At 37.4% G+C, this 20,100-nt stretch overlaps 1 protein-coding gene across 1 annotated transcript in view; it reads right to left on the bottom strand.

Moving 5' to 3' along the window:
- Positions 1 to 12,240, bottom strand: part of LOC124173276 (zinc finger protein 2 homolog) — a 28,115-nt gene extending 15,875 nt beyond the window's left edge. The window contains exons 1-6 of the mRNA XM_046552795.1: positions 12,207 to 12,240; positions 11,351 to 11,470; positions 10,578 to 10,709; positions 7,684 to 7,809; positions 5,955 to 6,018; positions 1,080 to 2,602 (exon numbers count right to left, since the gene is read on the bottom strand). Coding sequence (XP_046408751.1) covers positions 1,080 to 2,602; positions 5,955 to 6,018; positions 7,684 to 7,752 — 1,656 coding nt within the window. The 5' untranslated portion in view covers positions 7,753 to 7,809; positions 10,578 to 10,709; positions 11,351 to 11,470; positions 12,207 to 12,240. The remainder of the gene's footprint in view (positions 1 to 1,079; positions 2,603 to 5,954; positions 6,019 to 7,683; positions 7,810 to 10,577; positions 10,710 to 11,350; positions 11,471 to 12,206) is intronic.
- Positions 12,241 to 20,100: the final 7,860 nt, after the last annotated feature.

The following is a 20,100-nucleotide window of genomic DNA, read 5'->3' as shown; positions in this document are numbered from 1 at the left end:
CTCCTCAGTGCAGCTTTGCATGAGGTTTAAGTAGAACATCTGTAAGATTTATATGAATTATCCTGTTCGTGAGAAAAAGTTGCATGCGTAAACGTGGCTTATCTGAGTGAAAGCACACAACATGAATAGAGTATCTCACTTTTGAGCGCACGACGAAGTTGGGATTAGAAATAACAGGGAATGGCTTGGTGCAAAATACGCAATAAAAATAATAATAATACATCACAATTGTGCGTTTACACATGTGGTGGTCAGGGCCGCTCCTTGTAGTGATGGACGTGAATCGGACTATGCATAAAAAAGGCTGCGTTCACACTTGTGAGCATATATGTATATCTGTCAAGGTACCCGCTCACTGCAAAACACTTCCAACAAATGTTACATTGATAACGTTTATCTTCAGTGTGTATACGAATGGGTTACTAGGTCGCATCATGGCGTGACAGACTTGCTGCAGACGTTGCAGAAATAAAGCAACTCTCGGGTATTTTGCACAAATGTACTAAGAGGCTCATTGTCGAGAGGGACATTCAAATTCGCCGCACGAGTAGGGTTTCTCATTTACGTGTTGTTTCGCATGTGACTCTTAAGTGAACGACTCTGAGTGAAAGATTATTTTGGCGGATTCTGCGTGAAAAATTTACGTTCGTTTGCATGTGTCCCACCACATAGCTTCTTCTGTAAAAGGAATTATCGCGCATTCTGCACGACTAAGGCTTCTCTCCCGAGTGTATACGAAAATGTGTCACTAAGTGGTTCTTATTCGAGAAAGAATTTTCACACTCGTGTCATGATTTAATGCCTCTCTCCCCCATATGCAAACGCATGTGACTGTCCAGAGAACGTCTCTTTGTGAAATGCTTGCAGCAAATGCTACAAGAATAAGGCTTCTCTCCCGAGTGTCTTTTAATGTGTGAGGTGAGGTGACTTTTCCTAGCGAAAGACTTTTCACACACATTGCATATAAAAGGCTTCTCTCCCGTGTGTGTTCGCCAGTGACTGTCGAGAATACTCTTCTGAGTGAAACACTTGCCGCAAATGCTACAAGAATACGGTTTATCCCCCGTGTGAGTACGTACATGTCTAACTAAGGTGCTCTTAATCGAGAAAGACTTTTCACACAAATTGCATGAAAAAGGCCTTTCTCCTGTGTGCGTGCGTGTGTGGGCAACAAGTTTGTCGCTCGTGGTGAAAGACTTGCTGCACACATTGCATTTAAAAGGCTTCTCTCCCGTGTGTCTTCGCTCGTGACTTTTGAGAGTACTCTTCTGAGTGAAAGATTTCTTGCAGATTCTGCACGAGTGGGGTTTCTCTCCCGTGTGCGTGCGCACATGTCTAACTAAGTCGCTCTTCTCCGAGAAAGACTTTTCACACTGGTTGCAATAAAACGGTTTATCCCCCGTATGCGTGCGAATATGTCTAACTAAGTTGCTCTTATTCCAGAAAGACTTTTCACACTCGTTGCATGAATAGGGCCTTTCTCCTGTGTGTTTACGTACGTGCGCGTAGAGAACGTCTTTCCTAGAGAAGGACTTGCTGCACATCTTACATATAAAAGGCTTCTCTCCCGTGTGTGTTCTGAAGTGAATATTGAGATGACCTCTATGAGTGAAAGACTTGCAGCAAGTGCTACAAGAATACGTTTTTCCTCCTGTGTGTGTAAGTTTGTGTACGGTGAGGTCCCTTCTCTGAGTGAAGGACTCAGTGCACTCGCTGCATGAATAGGGTTTACCTTCCTCTCTCGGACCCACGTGATTGCGTACATTTCTAATGCTAGATGACTTTGAAGATAAACTTTGTGTAGTTGATTTCTCTCCTACTGTGAAACTTCTCGTCAATAGTCTTGTGTTTGTCTCGTCCCCTTTTCCTCCACTGGTTTCCTTGATGAGCACATTTTCTTTTGGCATGGGCTCTAGTCTTTTCCTCTCCTGCCCACTTAAAGCCTTTGAGATGGTAGGCTCGCAAGAACTGCTGTGTCCGCTTGATGGATGTGCTTCTAGAGACACATCTACGATTGATGATTCTGCTGCAGCATCAAAATTACGACCAACAAAATGAATTTTCATGTGTTTCATTAGCTCCTTCTTGTTGTTGAACACATCTCTGCAGTTGAAGCAATTATATGAATCTTCGTTTGAACTGTAACTGTTCCCTGGATTTTCGATCAAGCAATTAAGTACCTCGTTGTTGCCTCCCATGATGGTCTCATTGCCACCTCTGTCATTTCTACTTATTCTGATAAACCTAAGGCTATGCGAGGTATTTGGTGCATCACAACCACTTTTCTCCCCAACAACAGCCATTGCGGCTCCACCTCTGCTGCTTTTAAGTGATTCAATGTCTTTGGTATTACATTGTCTGTCATCAGGAATTGAGCAACTTGATATCTTATCAGAGTCAGAAGCACCACATTTTTCCAAGTCTTCATCTATCAGATTTTTCTCTATCTCTTCATGGGATGATCCAGCCTTGGAAATAACTTGTGTCGCCAAAGGTGTGGTACTAATGCATTCATCAATTGAATGAGTCCTAAGATTTCCTTCTGCAAGCAGATATGAAGTTGATGTTGTTTGCTCGGGCATTTCTTCGGCAGCCGGGACCCCTAGAAGAAAATTTCAAATAGCAACTAACACAGTCAAACATAAAATTTAAGACTACAACATCTTCTACTTAAAATCCATTTAATGGATGGAAAAATGCACAAGTCAGGTGGAACAATAGCTGCCCAACTTGGACTTGAACCTAGAGACTCGATATGAATGAATGGAGGGGAAAAGAGCACAGCATAAAAATGACGAGGGCAACAGGGGTGTAGTAGAGCAAAAAAGACGAAATCATGGGTTAAAATGCTACCTACGTATACAAATAATCAAGCACACACATACGCATCACACATATGACTTCCAATTGCAGGAAAAGAATAAAATTATACCCCTTTTAGAATTGGTCCTTTAAAAAGGAAAAAATATTTTCTTTTCAACCGAATATTTAATGATTGGTGAGTATTTTCTAAATTGAAAAGGTTCCTAACAATGGCAATCACAATAAATTTTGTGGTACTGCAGATGAGTATCTAGAAAAATTATTTTGTCTTTTTCCTGGATTAGTTTTCATAGAGGTAATTAAAAATTTAAAGATAGAAGCAATGAACCAACAGCCAAAAGAAACTCCCTTGAGTGAAATATACCCCACTGTCATGAGATAAGCAATGGTTTGGAGCGGTACCGGGGGCATATATTCCAAGTATGGCACGCAAGTCTGAGCTCTCATATGTGTTGGGATAGTAGCATTTCCACTCTTTTTCATTATATGCAGTTTAATCATTTCCCAAGCTATCTTCTGCAGAAAACCACTCCTAATAACTTGAGAAGATATTTAATGAACCTTAAAAATGCCAAGGACAATGGAAACAGAAATTTTCAATAATTAGTAAAAAAATGACCGAGGGCTGCCATCTTGTATTACGTCCTGCAGTGTAGTTTTTGCACAGAATTGGTCCACTAGATCGACGTCAATTTTCGTTGTTGTAGGATGTAACCATATCAGATTTATTTTGGCTATCCCTTTCAGCATCAATGGCATAATCATGATGCATTTTAGAAAGAATAAGGACTAATTTATTATTTTGGGTCAGTATGACATTATCGTACAATTCTTCTGTGAACTTAAGAGAGATAAATCCCCTGCTTTGCTTTTGCAAGGGAAAATTTCTCTCCAAATTCACCACTTATTTCTTTTTTTTGCACTAACGCAGGCCTTTTTCTTTCAGCAATTATTTTGGCTAAGGGAACAATAGATTTTTCTTCCCTGCTGTTCATTATATACATTGATGAACTATGCTCCCACATTAGCAGTAAAATACGTTTATTTGCTGACGACCCTTTCATCTATCGCGAAATTAGAGATCACTCAGACTATGAAATTCTATCATTGGACTGAAACAACGTTCATTTCTGGAGCCAAGAGAGGGGACTCGAACTTAATCTGAACAAATGCATGACGGTACATTTATTGCTGAATTCGTACAACTATAACCATGTTCATGCAGTGGATGGTGTTAACATAGTGGCAACATACGAAGTGAAGTACCTGGGAGTTATGATAACCGTGACCCTATTGTGGGGAACACACATAAGAAATACTTGCGGCATAGCCCTGAAGAAATGAGGATTTGTCAAGCGTATTAAAGGAAGGTTTTCCGATGAGAAAGTAAAAGATAGGTGCTATTTTGCACTCGTCCGACCGCACCTCGATAATGCAACGAGCGTATGGGATCCGGCGAAGAAAGACTTAATCGGCGAACTGAAAACAATCCCAAGGAAGGCTTTGTGGTTCGTCAAAAACAGCTACCTTTGTACAGAAAGCATTACCCAGATGTTATGTGAATTGGACTGGGATCCACTGGAGACTCGAAGGCTGCACGCTAGGCTAAGATTTCTTGAACAGTTGAGATTGGATTTCTTTAAAAGCGACACGGAGGACAAAATACTAGAGCCCCACTATATTTCCAGGTCCGATAGAAGCGATAAATTAAACGAGTTGTTTTGCGGAACGGGTAGATATGGGAACTCGTTTTTCCCCCGAGCCGTAAAGGATTTTAATAAACGCTCGTCCTAATTCCCATAGGGCATCTCCTTTTTATGTAAGAACAGCAGAAGTCCTAACACCCTACCACACGCCTTTCAGGTTATTATGCAGATTGAACGTTGAATTATTTGATTGATTTTAAGAATTCGGCTGTTTCTTAGCCATACTGATTTCATTTCTGGAGCATACCTATAAATTTAATATTATGTCAACCATATTTTCTCCTCCAAGGAAGCTTCATGCCTAGTTGTCACTAAAACCTAACAAAGCACCATTGCTAATCCCAAGGACAAAAGGGTGAACAGGAATGCACTCATTTAAAAGATTTTTGCTAATTTTCCCACGAATTCAAAATGGTCCAAAAGCAAAGCCAATTTTTGCCCTCATTTGACCAAGTTCCATGTTTGAATGAACCCTGAAATTTACTTCTCATACTCAATTCTCAAACAAAATGCTCCATTCTGGCTTTTTGGGTTTATAATTCTGAGGATTTGCACATCCCCCTTTTTCACCGGCATTTCTGGAAAAAAGGTGCGTGGCTACTACGAGTAAATTTTTTTCTTTCAATAAACTAGTCTCAAAGCTTGGTTGAAGCAAGGCAGCATTATTTTTATTCATTTAATATGACTCTTTAACTGTCAAAAATGCCAAATAGAGAAAATTAAGATAAAATTCTTAGCCATAAATAAAAATTCTTAAAATTAAAAAACTCTAAATGTCAGTTACATACCCAACAGTTTCAGTGAAACAAAAATATTTTGTTAGGGAAGACCATTAAAAACGATACAGATGATTACAAAAAAAGTAAGTAAATATAACACTTCTCCCCTATCCAATTACCACTTAAAATAAAGACAATAGGAAATATGTATGGATGACTAATTCAGGTTCTTCATCCTTCAGAATCAGTCAAAATAATATGATTTCAGAAGAGACGACTTTTCACATTCCTTCATTCTCCACATGGCACAAGGAAATCCAGAGTTTTCTCATCTGAAAGCGGTCTGAATTTCACGACCAGTTGATGCTGTTGATGGTGCAGTGCCTGGCCGGATAGTAATGGGCGCAGCGGAAAACACGGTGTGATTTGACACGTTTGAAGGCATCCCTACATACATTAGGTTTTATGAAAGCATGGCACTGTGCCATCTGAAAGTAGCCTAAGCCTTATCTGTATACAGCTACTTGTAGCCCTTGAAAGCACTCACCCCCTGCTTCCATTGCAGACTCATGGGCTACTGTCAAATTCTCAATAATTGCTCTAGTCACAGTAAAAGTTGGCTAAATAAAAGCATAAACATATACATCCTCCACATTAACATCAATCCCTCCAAGTATAGTTATTTGCAACCCGTAAGAGTACTCACCAAATGCAGACTCATGGGCAGTAGTTGAACTCTCAAATGGGTCCTCATCCTCACTTAAAGTAGGCTGGAAGTAATCATCAAGATATTAATCATGCACGAAAAGAGATTCAGGTCTTTTTTTGAAAGGATTGATTTAAACTTTTTTATAAACCACATTACAACAAAATTTGGAATTCCTCACAAATTTTTCCTTACAAAGTAAAAACATTTTCAACACTTCAGGGAATTAAATATTATTCTATTTATTTCAACATGTAAACGGTCTTTGATTTATGTTCCGCCTGCATTGCAATATTATCTTCATTTGATAACTCTGCAATGGATGTAATTTAGTTCATGTGATACCATATGATAATTAAGGTTTCTTTTGCAACGAATGAACCGAATGAACGTAATGCAAACTAGGCATCTGTGTGAAAAAATGGGATAAAATCTGACGCTGCTATATTGCAGAAAAAGATTTCCACACAGAAAACTAAATTTTTCAGTGAAAATCATGGAACTAATGATGAACAGCAGGCTTTTGTACAACTTTGTAAAGTGAAAAGTAGAAACAAATTATTAAAAAAGTGCTGCATGCTAATGTGGAACCTAGGACCTCCAGATAGTAGCCAAACACCATAACCACCACACTACCACTGCTACTTGAAAGGAGACCATTTCTAGGGGAACATATTAGGTATATAAATATTGAACTGCATTCCACTTTTAAAACCATTGGTTATATAACCCAATATGGGAGGATATTTGTGGACAGCTCCCACTGAACTACAACACTACAGAGTTTGATTGAAATGTGAGACCTGATTTTCTTGATGAGCTATGAATTATCAGTCCTAGGATTTCATGTCGTAAAAAAAGTCTTCATGAGGCATGATTTATTGGTTGCAGCATATTTTATTGTAAAATAAATATCATATTGATACTTGCATTATCGGTACCAAGATTTATAAATAAAAAATAAATAAAAAAAAGATATGAGGCAAGAAATCTACAACAATTAAACACAAAATAAAGAGGAAAAAATGACTTATTTTGAGATAAGAATATGTACTCTATTCAGTTATAAGTAACTTTGAATCAAGTAGGTAAGACTGCCTGTAAATACTCGTACGTAAGCCGAACTAACAAGGGGAGACCACGAACCTTGCTACGACTTTTTCAATGCCGTATTTTTTATGGCCTTCGGAATGGTAAACACATCTCTGAAATTGCAGTGGTTCTGTTGTATGGGCCTTAGTTAGGCCGCAATTAATTAATTTTCATGCGGTTCACAAGCTGCCTATAGTTCCATGATATCGCACTACTCAGCAGACAGGTCAGGTGGGGTAGTGGTAGTGTTTCAGGCTACCACACAGGGGACCTGGGCTTCATCATGGCTATGTATTTTGTTGTCTCCATTGTGATCATACATCGCCACCTTTTTCAATAATTTTAATAGGGGTGTTAACCTCAAACGAAATTATCCATTTAAGTAGAGGCTAACGGTGAGCTTTGGTTGATAATTCACATTGGTGAAAAAATTTCTGCAATAGGTGCTTCACATTTTCTTTTGTACTCCGTTGAAATTTGTGCGCTTTTGAAACGGTACTTATTTGAGTAATTGGTAACTTTGAATCAAATGGGTTACCTTTAAAGCTGTGTAAAAATCAAAATGTTCTGGCATTTTCCATGATTAACATTTTTTACCCACTATCTCCTTCAACAATTAATTAAATTCCATACATACCTGGGCATTCTCCTCAGGAGATGGTTCCTCCTTTGCCCCGACCAGCGTCCAGTCCCGGTCTGCCACCATGGCTCCTGTGCCCTGAGCTTCCACCTTTTCACCTTGGGAGGCAGTTAAGGCATTGGGCTGCAACATAAACCCCATTCATCATCATTAATGCTTGAGATACAGAAAGATAAAAAACTTTTGAGAATTCCTCACACCAATAAAATTAAAGTTAGTTTCAAATGGATATATTCTTCATACTACCCTGCAAGCTGCCTCAAGGTAATCAATGTTAGGAATTCATAATATTTATAATTATTTTGTTAAAATTACCACTTTTACCATTTGTCAACTTTCCCGGTTCCACCACTGAGGTAATTGTCTGCAGTCATAACACAGCTACAAGGGAAGTGTCACATAACCGAGATATATTTGGTTAAACTATGGTACTGACCCTTTTCTAGGTTTTGAAATAAAAACCAATGTAAGTATATATTTTAACTTGCAGTTTTCAAGAAAACACCATGTCTATTTGAAAGAACTAAATTTCCAATTTCAAAGTACAGCTTTTCTCCCTCTCAAACCACCGAAAAATTCCTATCCCTACTCTTAAGTGGTGTTTTCTTGAGGAATTTTTACATCCAGGGACTACATAAATTGGGAATGCAATTTTAGTAGAACATCATTAAATTCCAGGAAATAACTGAACCATTTACAACTTATTTTCTCAAAAGGTATAAGACAGTGCTTTCAAACACGTGAAGTTGTTTCAGGTGGAAAAGGAAAATATCTATGATAAATATAAAAAACAAATGATAACTTCACCACTTTAAATTATAAATACACTACTTACCATGGCTTCAATACTATGCAATTATCATGTTTCATAACCTTACAAACAAACTTATATGCTAAGCTACACAAAGCAGAGTAACCAGTTCATTGATAAGCCACAGAAAGTCTAGCAACCAGTGATGGATGAAGCAAGAAAGAAATAGACCTTGGAATAGTAAAGGCACAGGGATCATTCTACAAAAAAGCATGATCTACTCACAGCTGAGAATTCAAATACAGAGGTAAGGAAACAATGCATCAGATTCTAAGTATGGAACATATTTATAAATGGTGGCTTCAAAATTTACAGCTACAGAACAGTAAGAGATAATCGTGAGTTTAAACTTCCACGCAATATTGCTTTGATGATCTCCATTTTCAAAGCAATTGACCTGTTTTAATTTCTCTTTTAGGCTAATGGTTTTTCTTGATAAATTCTTGATTTTTCTACCTGCATTCCTATTTTTTACCATTGTTCTCTTGGTTTTCCCTCTGTACGGCTCTATCAAAATCACCTACTGCAGCACTGTATTCCTGTGACAAAGAGGGCATACGACTGCAGGAAGGGAATGAAGCCATAGTGTGTGAGACTCTAAAGCAGACCCTTTATGTGTTCGTATGCCACCACTCCATTTCTCCCGTGTGAATACTGATGACCTCAAAGGCTTTAGCATAGACCCTCTACCTGGAAGTCAATCGCCTGAAAACCTATGATGGCAAAAATTACGTCTCATACCATATTGCTTAAAAAAACTCATTTCCACTATCTCCACACATAATTAATGATCCAAATTAACTATTGTCATTCTGTTAAGGAGACGAGATAAATTACTTCGGTAGGGCGACTATCTAGACCCAATGTCAAGTAATGCTTTTGGCCATTGCACAGCAATGGATTTCGATTAATATGTAAACAAAGAAGATTTGACGAAAGCAATAAAATGCGTAAAATGATAGCACTTTTGTGTGTACTGAGCGCAAGTTCATGTGTTGTCATGAGAGCGATTACGTTTTATGATTAGGCTACACTGCATTACCATGTTTCCCCGACGAACGAATTTGCGCAACATCGAAATCGCACTATACGAGGCATGAGTGTATGACCATCCAAACCAAAAATTTCCAATGGCAGTGGCAAAGTACCAATTGCAGTACCAGTAGAACATGAAAAATTCATTTTCCTCATACTTCTTTGGACACATCACGCACAAAACAATTGAAATAAAAAGGTGGCGTGGGGAAAAAGCAGACTTTGTGCAACCTGCTTCGTGTGTCTATCCCATTGTGCAGTTGACGGGAAGGAAAAAAAACGGAAGCTGCACAGGGTGATTTTGAGTTTTACATGGTCAGCATTGTAAGTGTTAACATCACAAACAATTGATATCTTTTGTCAGTCGACTAGCATTGCCTACGCCCAACACTCAATTCAAAAATGGTAAAGAAGGTCTAAAATATCCATCATCCCCACAGTAAATTCCTCTTCACTTTCATCACAAAATCCAAATCTGAAACAATTTGATCCCTGTGATCATCAATGTCTCATAAGGAATGCGAGTTATTTAGTTGAATCTAGCTAGCAGCTACATCATGATGTCACGGTCAATCTGTTTCACTGTACCCAAGTCAATATTACTCAGTTTAACTCTCAATTCCTAACATCCCCCTTCCACTCCATGGTAAACGGAAGTGAAACTGTGTTTGTATGATCACATAACAAATGACTGCTTAGTGCCGAGATGACAGAGAGATTACTTGCTCAGTGAGCAAAGTTGAGCGGTCAATTTGGTAAAATACACCAAATCTGTTCATTACATTTAACTTTAATTATTCAAACATGAAAGCTCTTCCGTAGTTGTTCATGATTGAACAGGCGAGGCAAAATGCAGTATGTTTCTGCTGAGAGGTGTAAATAAATGATGCATAAAGGAATGACATTGTGTCGTGTAAAAGAAGACCATATGCATGAAAAGATAAGCAGATGTTAGACCATAATTGTGGGCTGTATGAAACCAATTTTAGTTTTGTTAAATTATGATGGTGAAACAGTACAAAATAAAGTTCACTAACAGTATTACCTGATCAGAAGAGTCTTGATGTACCAGTTTGCTTGAGACACCATCAGAGCAATCATTGAGTACATGTCCTTCCTCATCATCACTAATCTGATCTTCTTTAAAAGAAGAGCACTTGTACGTTACTGGATCACTCTATTGGAAAGAGGGACAACGATGGATACCCATTTTAATCAATTTGTATACAAATAAAAAGTGATCATTAACAAAGCTTGAATTACATGGTCTCTGTAGAAAGTAAATTATTCCTGATGAATGATTCTGGTCTCTTTGTAGAAAACAGATTGACTTAATGAACCATTGTGATTCCACGAATAAAGTCCTTATTCCTTCCCATATTATCTAATGAAATCCTTAGTAGGAAGAAGGAACGGGAACATTTTAAGAATAAATAGCTCTTAAAATTATTGACTTCCCGCATCATTACAATTAATTTCTAAAAAAGAAGCTAAGCTAAGAGCACTGCTTTCTAAAAATATTGATAAAAATCTGCGAATAAGCAAATTGTCAATATTACATCAATAAAGGAAAGATTTCAAGACTATGAACAACAGCAGCAGAAAATTGAGTCAGAGAAAATATAAATCAAAGAAACAACTTGAGTGAGGCATGATATCAGGTCATGCCGCACGGTTTCAGCCCTCTAAGGGACGGCCAATAAGGGATGCGAGGCAAAATGCAGTATGTTTCTGCTGAGAGGTGTAAATAAATAATCCATTAAGGAACGGCATTGTGCCATAGAAAAAGAGAAGAACACAAGGCAAGAGTATACTCACCAGGTTATCAGTGGCCAATGCGTCTGAGGCATCACTTGAAATTCCAGCTGGCTGTGAGGTGTCGATAACAGGAGAGTTCCCTTCACTGAGAGGGTCTTCACTCTCATCTTTCACACAAAACTAGAAGAGAATAATGAGCGTCACTCAATAAAAACAACACAACAATTACCTCATTCGATAATTAAAACTCCTCTTTTAATTGAGACCACTCCAGCTGGCCAAAATACACATGAGATTCTTGCGACTCACAGATCAAACTCCAGCATATAAATGCTCAACTAGGGTGGGGAGAACTACGCCACCAACATCAAATGGTTAGAATGAGAGTATTGGCCACTTACAGTAAGGGCACCACAGTGGGAACGATACATCGAGGTTCCACCGTACATTGAATTGTCTTCATCATTTCTTCACCTAGGCTTACAAAAAGGATCCACAATAGTTTATGATGGTTCCTCAGTTGAAATAATGGAGGATGATGGCTTGAACGAATAGAGGGCAATCATGAGACACAGCTTTGTAATAGCCACCACTAATGGCTTGAACAGAGATTTGACAAGGGTATCCAAAATTATACTCCCTGGGATAAGAGACATTTCTATCAACAGATTATCAATGCTGTACAACTGCTATTGACTTGCATGAAAAAACATTTGTGTGGTTCCACTTCCTGCCTCATGTGTCACCACTAGAAATACAACATCTGAACGTCGCATTATGCCAGTGACTTCCCACATAAATTATTAAATTTATAACAGACACACCCCCATTCCTCATACAACCAAGAAATTTGTAAAACTGAAGGTGATTAGACTCAGTTTTCACTGTGAATGCTGTGAATGAGAATATAACTTACCAACTTATCGTCCCTGGGCAATAAGCAGTCTGGCACAGGAATGTATACTTCAGTCATTTGGGCTGAGCATGTGAACTCTGAAGTGTTTTCAATGGCATCTTGAATGCAGTCCTTAGACTCCACACAAGGCTCTGACTCCTCATCATCTGCCCCCCCTCCTCCAAAACTCTGCAGAAAAAGTAACGGATAAACCTTTATCTCTTTAAAAGCACATATATGGAATACTCTAAGCATTGCAAAGAAGAATGTTACACATATTGCCTCTGCTATTATATAAAAAATAGCCTGGTCTCTGCATGCCTGTTAATCAAATACTGAAAAACTTCAGCGCAAACTGAAAAAAAATTGACAAGAAGATCCCTGATATTCCAAGTTCACACAGTGTCTTTTCAAAATATCTTGGGGACCATGGAATCTGCCCTTTCACAGCAAAATACATGATGGAGAATGGAATTATTTAGATGTACCATTTTTCCATTTTTTCAAATCATGAGAGATCAAATGAGAGACTGAAGATGAATTTTTTGCTGTTAACAAAATGAATGAATAAAGTTCCTTATTTTTGCACTCCATTTGCTTCTGCAATTGTCACTTTTGTAGTAGTAGCTGTTAACAGGCCAAATTCACTATTTATTCTTTTCTAAACAGTAGTATCATGGAAAAAACATGTGGAGCATGTTTTCAATACATTTATTATGTTCTTTCTTCTTGTTAATACTCAAATAAACTCTGGAAGAGAATACAGGGTTTAATATTTATGCAGAAAGAAAACAGACCTCAAAATCATCCTCTGTTCAAAACTATTTCATGAAATGGTTTTTTAAATTACCCTGTTGTTATTATCCTTAAAACATGCGAAACCAATCACACAGCAATTATGTATTATGCTCGAAACAAAGTTCCTACTGCCTGTCAATAGATGGCTATAGCACTGATTGTTGGTCAATTTTGAACTACCAGAATAATCATGACTCAAGCTTAGACATTAGGTAAACAAACTGCTCAACAACCATGATGAATACGTCATGGCATTAGATACTTAGTGTTGAGAGAAGAGCACCATAAAGTTAACTGAGATGCTGCTATAACAGAAACACTGTTACACAATTGGTATCATTGCTTCAAAGACAATCTTTTCAATGATGACAACTGTCTATGTGAAGAAAGGCCAAAAACCTCCAGAGAAAATCAATTGGAGGCATTTCTCAATGAAGACCAATGCCATACTCAAGAAGAGACTGCTTTGTATTTGGAGTTGCTCACAAAGCCATTTCCAAGTGATTGTGTGCATTGGGAATTTAGTGTCGAGCAAGGAAATTGTGTTTCCAACGATTTAACAGTAATTCCACAGCATGAAATGCTCAACCTCACATTACAAGCCAAGAACAATGTACTATCGTTTTCAAAAGTATGTAGACACCCACGAGCCCCACTTAACTGATGTGGTTGGGTCGGTAAAAACTTGGGAGGTTGGCACATGAGGTAGCCTGTATCTCTCACCAGTACGCCAGCAATAGCCGACGAGGACGGACGCGGGGGCGACCGGGCTAGCGAGACAGGAGTCAAACTACTGGCTCAATTGCCCTAGCGGATAGAATGCACTGAGGAAACTCTCGTCCACGCACAGGTTCGGTTGTAGGATTGTTTTCTTGCGGGCACCATGGCGAGGATTTCCTCTCTTCAGATTCATATTTGGACTCACCGTGAACACGGAATGCGTATGTGGCTCCGTAGTGAGTAGGATTACTTTACGCGCATTTGTTGCACTGAAACTATGGGGGTGGGATTCTAATCTGAGCAAATTGTAACATTTTTTTCATTTTGTGAATGATCAATTCATAACATAAACATAATAGATTTAGTTGACTCGAGAAAAAAATTAACACCGAATTTTTTTAGCGACTAATTTTTTAAAATTAATGACCCAATCTGCGTTAACGCTTTCATTTCTGAGAAGATTTATTGAAACAATGGAAATAAGCAGGGGAAGTGGCTAAGGTTTTATTTTATCCTTGCGACTGTCAAATATCCGTTGAGGAAATGGATGATATCCAGTCGGTCATAAATATATAATTATTTATTGTTGTCCGATCGGTGTGGTCCGGTCAGGTTGTTTGGTCGGCTATCTCCAAGGCCTCCGAGGTTATAGGGCCCCCACAACGCCAGCGTCTATCTCGAAGTGTATATGAAAGGTGTAATAAAAAACTCAGATTACTTTAAATTATTTGTAACAGTTATTGAATTCTACGCTCTGATTATTTGCTTTACTTAGAGCATAATCAGCTTACAAAGTTTGCACAAAGAATTACTTAAATGAAGATTTTAGAAGATAAAAGAGAACCTTATGCTTTTTGAAAGGGTTATTTGAAAGTTATCTCGGAGGGTTTCTAGATTTCAGTTCGGTTTAAAGGTAGAAATATACTAAATAGATAATAGAACCATCATACCTAGCTAAGTTTTTAATTTATTTAATTCTCATTTTTCTTAGTATTTTTATTTATGAAATCGCTACCTTTTATTAACTTTAATCTAAATTTTAAGAGCCAAAATAGCGCCAAAATCTATTTCTGGGTATGCGATTTCCCAAAATTTTCCGTTGGAGAACCCCCGAATCATGGGCACTAGCCGAGGTCACACAATCACCCCAGACCGATCCTTCGTCCGATTATTTAGGGTGAAAGATTTCATGTACCAATTTACTTCCACATAATCCTTGGAGATATTTGTAGTTCGCACTCCCATTGGAAGCAAAGGGTTGGTGCTTTTTATTACACAACTTCCCACACTGTTGAACAAAGATTTTGTCTTGGAGACGTCACGACGTCTCCAGGCCGTTGGATGATCCGAGACGTATTTTTGTGCTGATTCGGAATCAGGGCTTAGATTATTTCCATCACGTCTAGTTTCATGAGGACAGCTGAATGTATGTTTTTACTTTTACAAAAGTAGTAATTTATTTCATTTATGTATTATAATAGCAATAACAGGCAAAAATCAAAATTTCCTGTCATAGCATATTGTCCTACGATGACATGCCTTCCTATCCCAACAAAACATCTAATTAAACTTGCAATAACCTATCGTTTTTTTCGTTGCAATGCAATATCAGCTTCCAAAAAAGTATGTGACTGTCGTCACGTAAAGACGTGTATTCATCTGCAGACGGTTTGAGAATCTTGTTGCTCACAGGAAATGTCAGCTTATTACATTGTAATCGTTGTGAAGTGTGTCAGCTTTCATCGTGGGGTCAATCCATTTCAAATCACCGAGGCAATGTTGGTCAACATTTTTAAATATCCTGATTTTTTATCATTGGTTCACTACAAGTAGACAATCACAAAACACCATTTGAGAAAAATTTACAAGCCATTTGGAGTCTTCTGTGATATGTAGCAGATATGTAAGGCTTCTCACTGGTTGGACTGATGGAAAATGTCATATGAATTTTTCGGTCCTCATGATTCGGCGCGAAGATAAGGATCATATTTCTGACTACTATTTTTGTGAAACAGAAATTAAGGGAATAGCACCGAAGTCAAAACACACAGTAAATATCCAAACAACCTAGGGTCAGCCCCACACGTGAAAAATTTACCAGTGCTGGAACCACACAAAATTTTAATGATAGCGAATATTCAGAAAGTATGTGAGAATGATGGATTCGAAAACTCGAAAGACCCAATTCTCTGGCCAGTATATCTGATAGACCTCATTTTATGACGCAAGAGGATTTAAGTGATCTATTGCACAAATTAAATTTGTATAAAAAGCACAGTGAAATCTTAAGATCACAATTAAAGGGTTGGAATATGCTGGATCCAAATACAAAAATTTCCATGAATCGATCTCTCAATGACGAATTTAAATAATTTTTTCTCATGAAAACAATCTTAACTTCTGCAATGATGTTCTCTCTGAAACTTGCTGAAATTGATACTCTTAGTTTTGAATACAATACAGATCATTAGGATTTGTTCATTGATTCTTTTAACGTCAGTTAAAAAGGCTGTTTTTTTAACATAATGGAATTGAACTCCCCTCGAAAGCATTAGCTCATGGAACTGACATGAAATAACCTTATAAAAACAGTTATTTAAAGTGAACAAAATTATATGAAATAAATTTTTCACTACGCAAAATTTATGGAAAAATGAAGGGAGCTGCATTTTTACTAGGCTTACAGCTTGACTACACGAAATATTATTGCTTCTTCTGCGATTGGGAAGGCACAGACAGAAAAAATCATTACTTGAAAAAAGACTGGCTGTAACGTAAGCACTCGTTCCTGGCTTCAAAAATGTTCTTTTTCAACTTATTTACGATCCAAAAAATTCATTTTGCCACGTCTAAGTATTAAATTAGGGCTTTTTAAAAACTGTATAAAAGATATCTGCAAAAATTGTGAAGGTTTTACTTATTTGAAACAAATCAAATCAATGAAAAACAAAAAAAGGATTTTTTTGTTGGCCACAGGTTTTTTAAAGAAGCACTGAAGGATTAGGAATTTTGACAGCGAGAGTTCAACAAAAACAGCTCTTAGAAGGCATTAAAAAATGCAGTTGAAGGTTTACTAGGAAATAGAATGGCTAAATAATATCGCGATCTGGTGGTTTATGTAATAAAACTGCACAAAAAATGGGCTGCTCTACGTATTCAAAACAAATCACTTCATTGGCACACACCTGGACTTTTTTCCTACAAACCATGGCACCGTTAGTGATCAACAAGATAAGTATTTCCACCACAATATTTTACTGATGCACAAACGACACCAAGAAGAGTCCAGCAACATGTTATCTGATTACTGGTGGACACTGAAAAGGGATTCGTCAGAAGCTAAATATGGGAGAAAATTCCGAGTAAGTGCCTATTTTTCACATTATTTAAATTCACAATTTATTTACTTAAACGGACTTGAAAGACCGAATCAGTTGTCGTAAAAAAAACCTTGACATGATATAAAACATCTGCGCCCAGATTCGGAATCAGCCCGAAAAATACCAGGGGATCAGCCAAAAACATATATAGGACAGAAAAAATTATTTCTTGGTTGATCAGTGTTATCGATTGAGTTGCAAACACCATGATCTAGGGCTATTATTTTGATTCTCACAACTAGTGTATCTGGCTACTAATTGAGTATTGTCGATTATATGAATAGAGATTTTTATCAATGGATATTTGACAGTCGCAAGGATAAAATAAAACCTTAGCCACTTCCCCTGCTTATTTCCATTGTTTGAATAAATCTTCTCAGAAATGAAAGCGTTAACGCAGATTGGGTCGTTAATTTTTAAAAAAATTAGTCGCTAAAAAAATTCGGTGTTAATTTTTTTCTCGAGTCAACTAAATCTATTATGTTTATGTTATCAATTGATCATTCACAAAATGAAAAAAAAATGTTATAATTTGCTCAGATTAGAATCCCACCCCCATAGTTTCAGTGCAACAAATGCACGTAAAGTAATCCTACTCACTACGGAGCCACATATGCATTCCGTGTTCACGGTGAGTCCAAATATGAATCTGAAGAGAGGAAATCCTCGCCATGGTGCCCGCAAGAAAACAATCCTACAACCGAACCTGTGCGTGGACGAGAGTTTCCTCAGTGCATTCTATCCGCTAGGGCAATTGAGCCAGTAGTTTGACTCCTGTCTTGCTAGCCCGGTCGCCCCCGCGTCCGTCCTCGTCGGCTATTGCTGGCGTACTGGTGAGAGATACAGGCTACCTCATGTGCCAACCTTCCAAGTTTTTACCGACCCAACCACATCAGTTAAGTGGGGCTCGTGGGTGTCTACATACTTTTGAAAACGATAGTACATTAAAACCTAGCTGGAAACAGTGCAAAGGCTGAATGCACCCACCAAATTCCCCAGACATTGAATCATCTCATTATTATTTGTTGCATTCAATAATACATGGTCTGGCAGATCAGCAGTTGCACTCATATGAATACATAGAAAAATGGCTTCATTCATGCATAACCTCAAAAGATGAACACTTAAACCATTCCCGTGTTCAAGCTCTGCCACAATGATGGGGAAAAACTCAAGATAGCAATGGACAACAATCTTCCTTTCACACCTCTCCCATAAGATATTCTAATAGCTACATTTCCATCATAGGGTGGGCAGAGCCTTATTAATTAACCACAATTATAAATTATTAATCACATCATCCATTAAAATACAAAATAAATACACATCACGAAGTAAATCTTTAACTCTACAGTTAGGTGAAAAAGTTTATCATCACAGTTACCTGCATAAACTCAAAGGTACTCCAAAAAAATCAGCCAAAAACATTAATTACTCCTTATGAACTAAGAAACTATTTCTGTCAACACACTCCATACTCATTGAGCAAAATTGATCCACAAATTAAAACAGCATCCCATTCCAAATATCACACAATTAATACACAAAACGTTATCAAAACAAATACAAAAAAAGGTTTCAAGAGAAAAGACCTCAAAATAGATTGTACGAATTAAGCTACTCTGAGGATGAATTAATAGTCTTTATTTACGTCGATAGCCCCAAAAAAATAAAGGCATGCATATCATAAAAAGAATTATCACAGATTTTCCCTGCACATAAAATCATTAAAGGTTACATGGGAATTCCACTGGGTCAGGTTCTCCAACTCTATCTTACAATCAGCCGAAGTTTCGATGTACGAGCTGTCCCTCGTCATCAGTGCACCAGGACAACTCATCGAAATAGAAAAGTCGGCCATGATGGAGTAGGAGAATCTGGCCTGGCTTAACTCCTGACTAAGCTTCTGCATGCCATATCCTTTTCAAATATTTTGAAGACTGTTATGAAGGATAAACATCTCAGTACCTTAAAAATGTATTTCCAAACACAGGTAACCTTTGAACTTATTTACGCTAAGGTCACATTTAAACTTGCTTACCATAAAATTTGAGGAAAACTTTCCAATTTTACAATTTATTTTTAGAAAGAAAATAGTTTATCTAAACGATAGTGTAAAAATCTATTTTTATAAGTACAAATGCAAGTAATTTTAATTAAGGCATTAACAGAAATGGTTCTAGTCAAATATGCTGTGATTTAAATAATCAAAGTTGATGCAAATATAAAAATTATATTCCAATATTGGAAAATAGTTAATAAAAACAAACTTAACAAATACAGAAAGGATATACCACATCCAAGTTCCTAATTTGCTTTCTAATGTTACATTTTTGATGAAAATGTTTTCTGTGTTAATTTTTCCGCACTTAAATTAATTACTAATACTTTGCCAGTCTTGCCTTCATTGTAACCACCATCTATTCATACAAGATGACCTGAAAATAAACAATCAATTTCCGAAACTTCGCAAAGATATTTTTAGTTATACATACCCATAGCCTCATGAGGTCATAGTTAAAGGTAAGGAAGAGGCTCCGAGCTAAAGAAAGATAAAACGTTCGCGTGCACATGTGACTTTATTTGACAACGCATTGACAAACCAATTTCTGGGTCTCTGACACTTCAATCTTTAGCAGCAATGCGTCAGGGATTTTTTGGTTCACTTTAACATGCTCCAATTACCTAATCAAATACTTAAAAATGTAGCGTGGTATAGCACAGTGGGCAGATTGCTTTTTTGAGTTCATAAATATTGAATTTGAATGCCATACTTTCCTAGTAGTTTAGCACACACTTAATTTTACCAGAAGACAAAATGTCTTCAATCGTCGCAATTGTAACACCAACTTCAACATTAATACGACCTTGCCAAGGATTGACGGATAGGGCAAAACAATTTACGAGAAATTGGACTTGTTACACTTTTCCGTAAACCGTTTCGCAAAATGCATCTTTGTTGATTCCTACTGCTGTCGACATAAACCAAAGAGTTTCACCACTAACTCTGTAATACT

Source organism: Ischnura elegans (genome assembly GCF_921293095.1).
Source record: "Ischnura elegans chromosome 13 unlocalized genomic scaffold, ioIscEleg1.1 SUPER_13_unloc_4, whole genome shotgun sequence".
Taxonomy (NCBI): Eukaryota; Metazoa; Arthropoda; class Insecta; order Odonata; family Coenagrionidae; genus Ischnura; species Ischnura elegans.
Note: the sequence above shows the minus strand (reverse complement) of the source record. Positions and strands in the feature narration are given on the sequence as shown.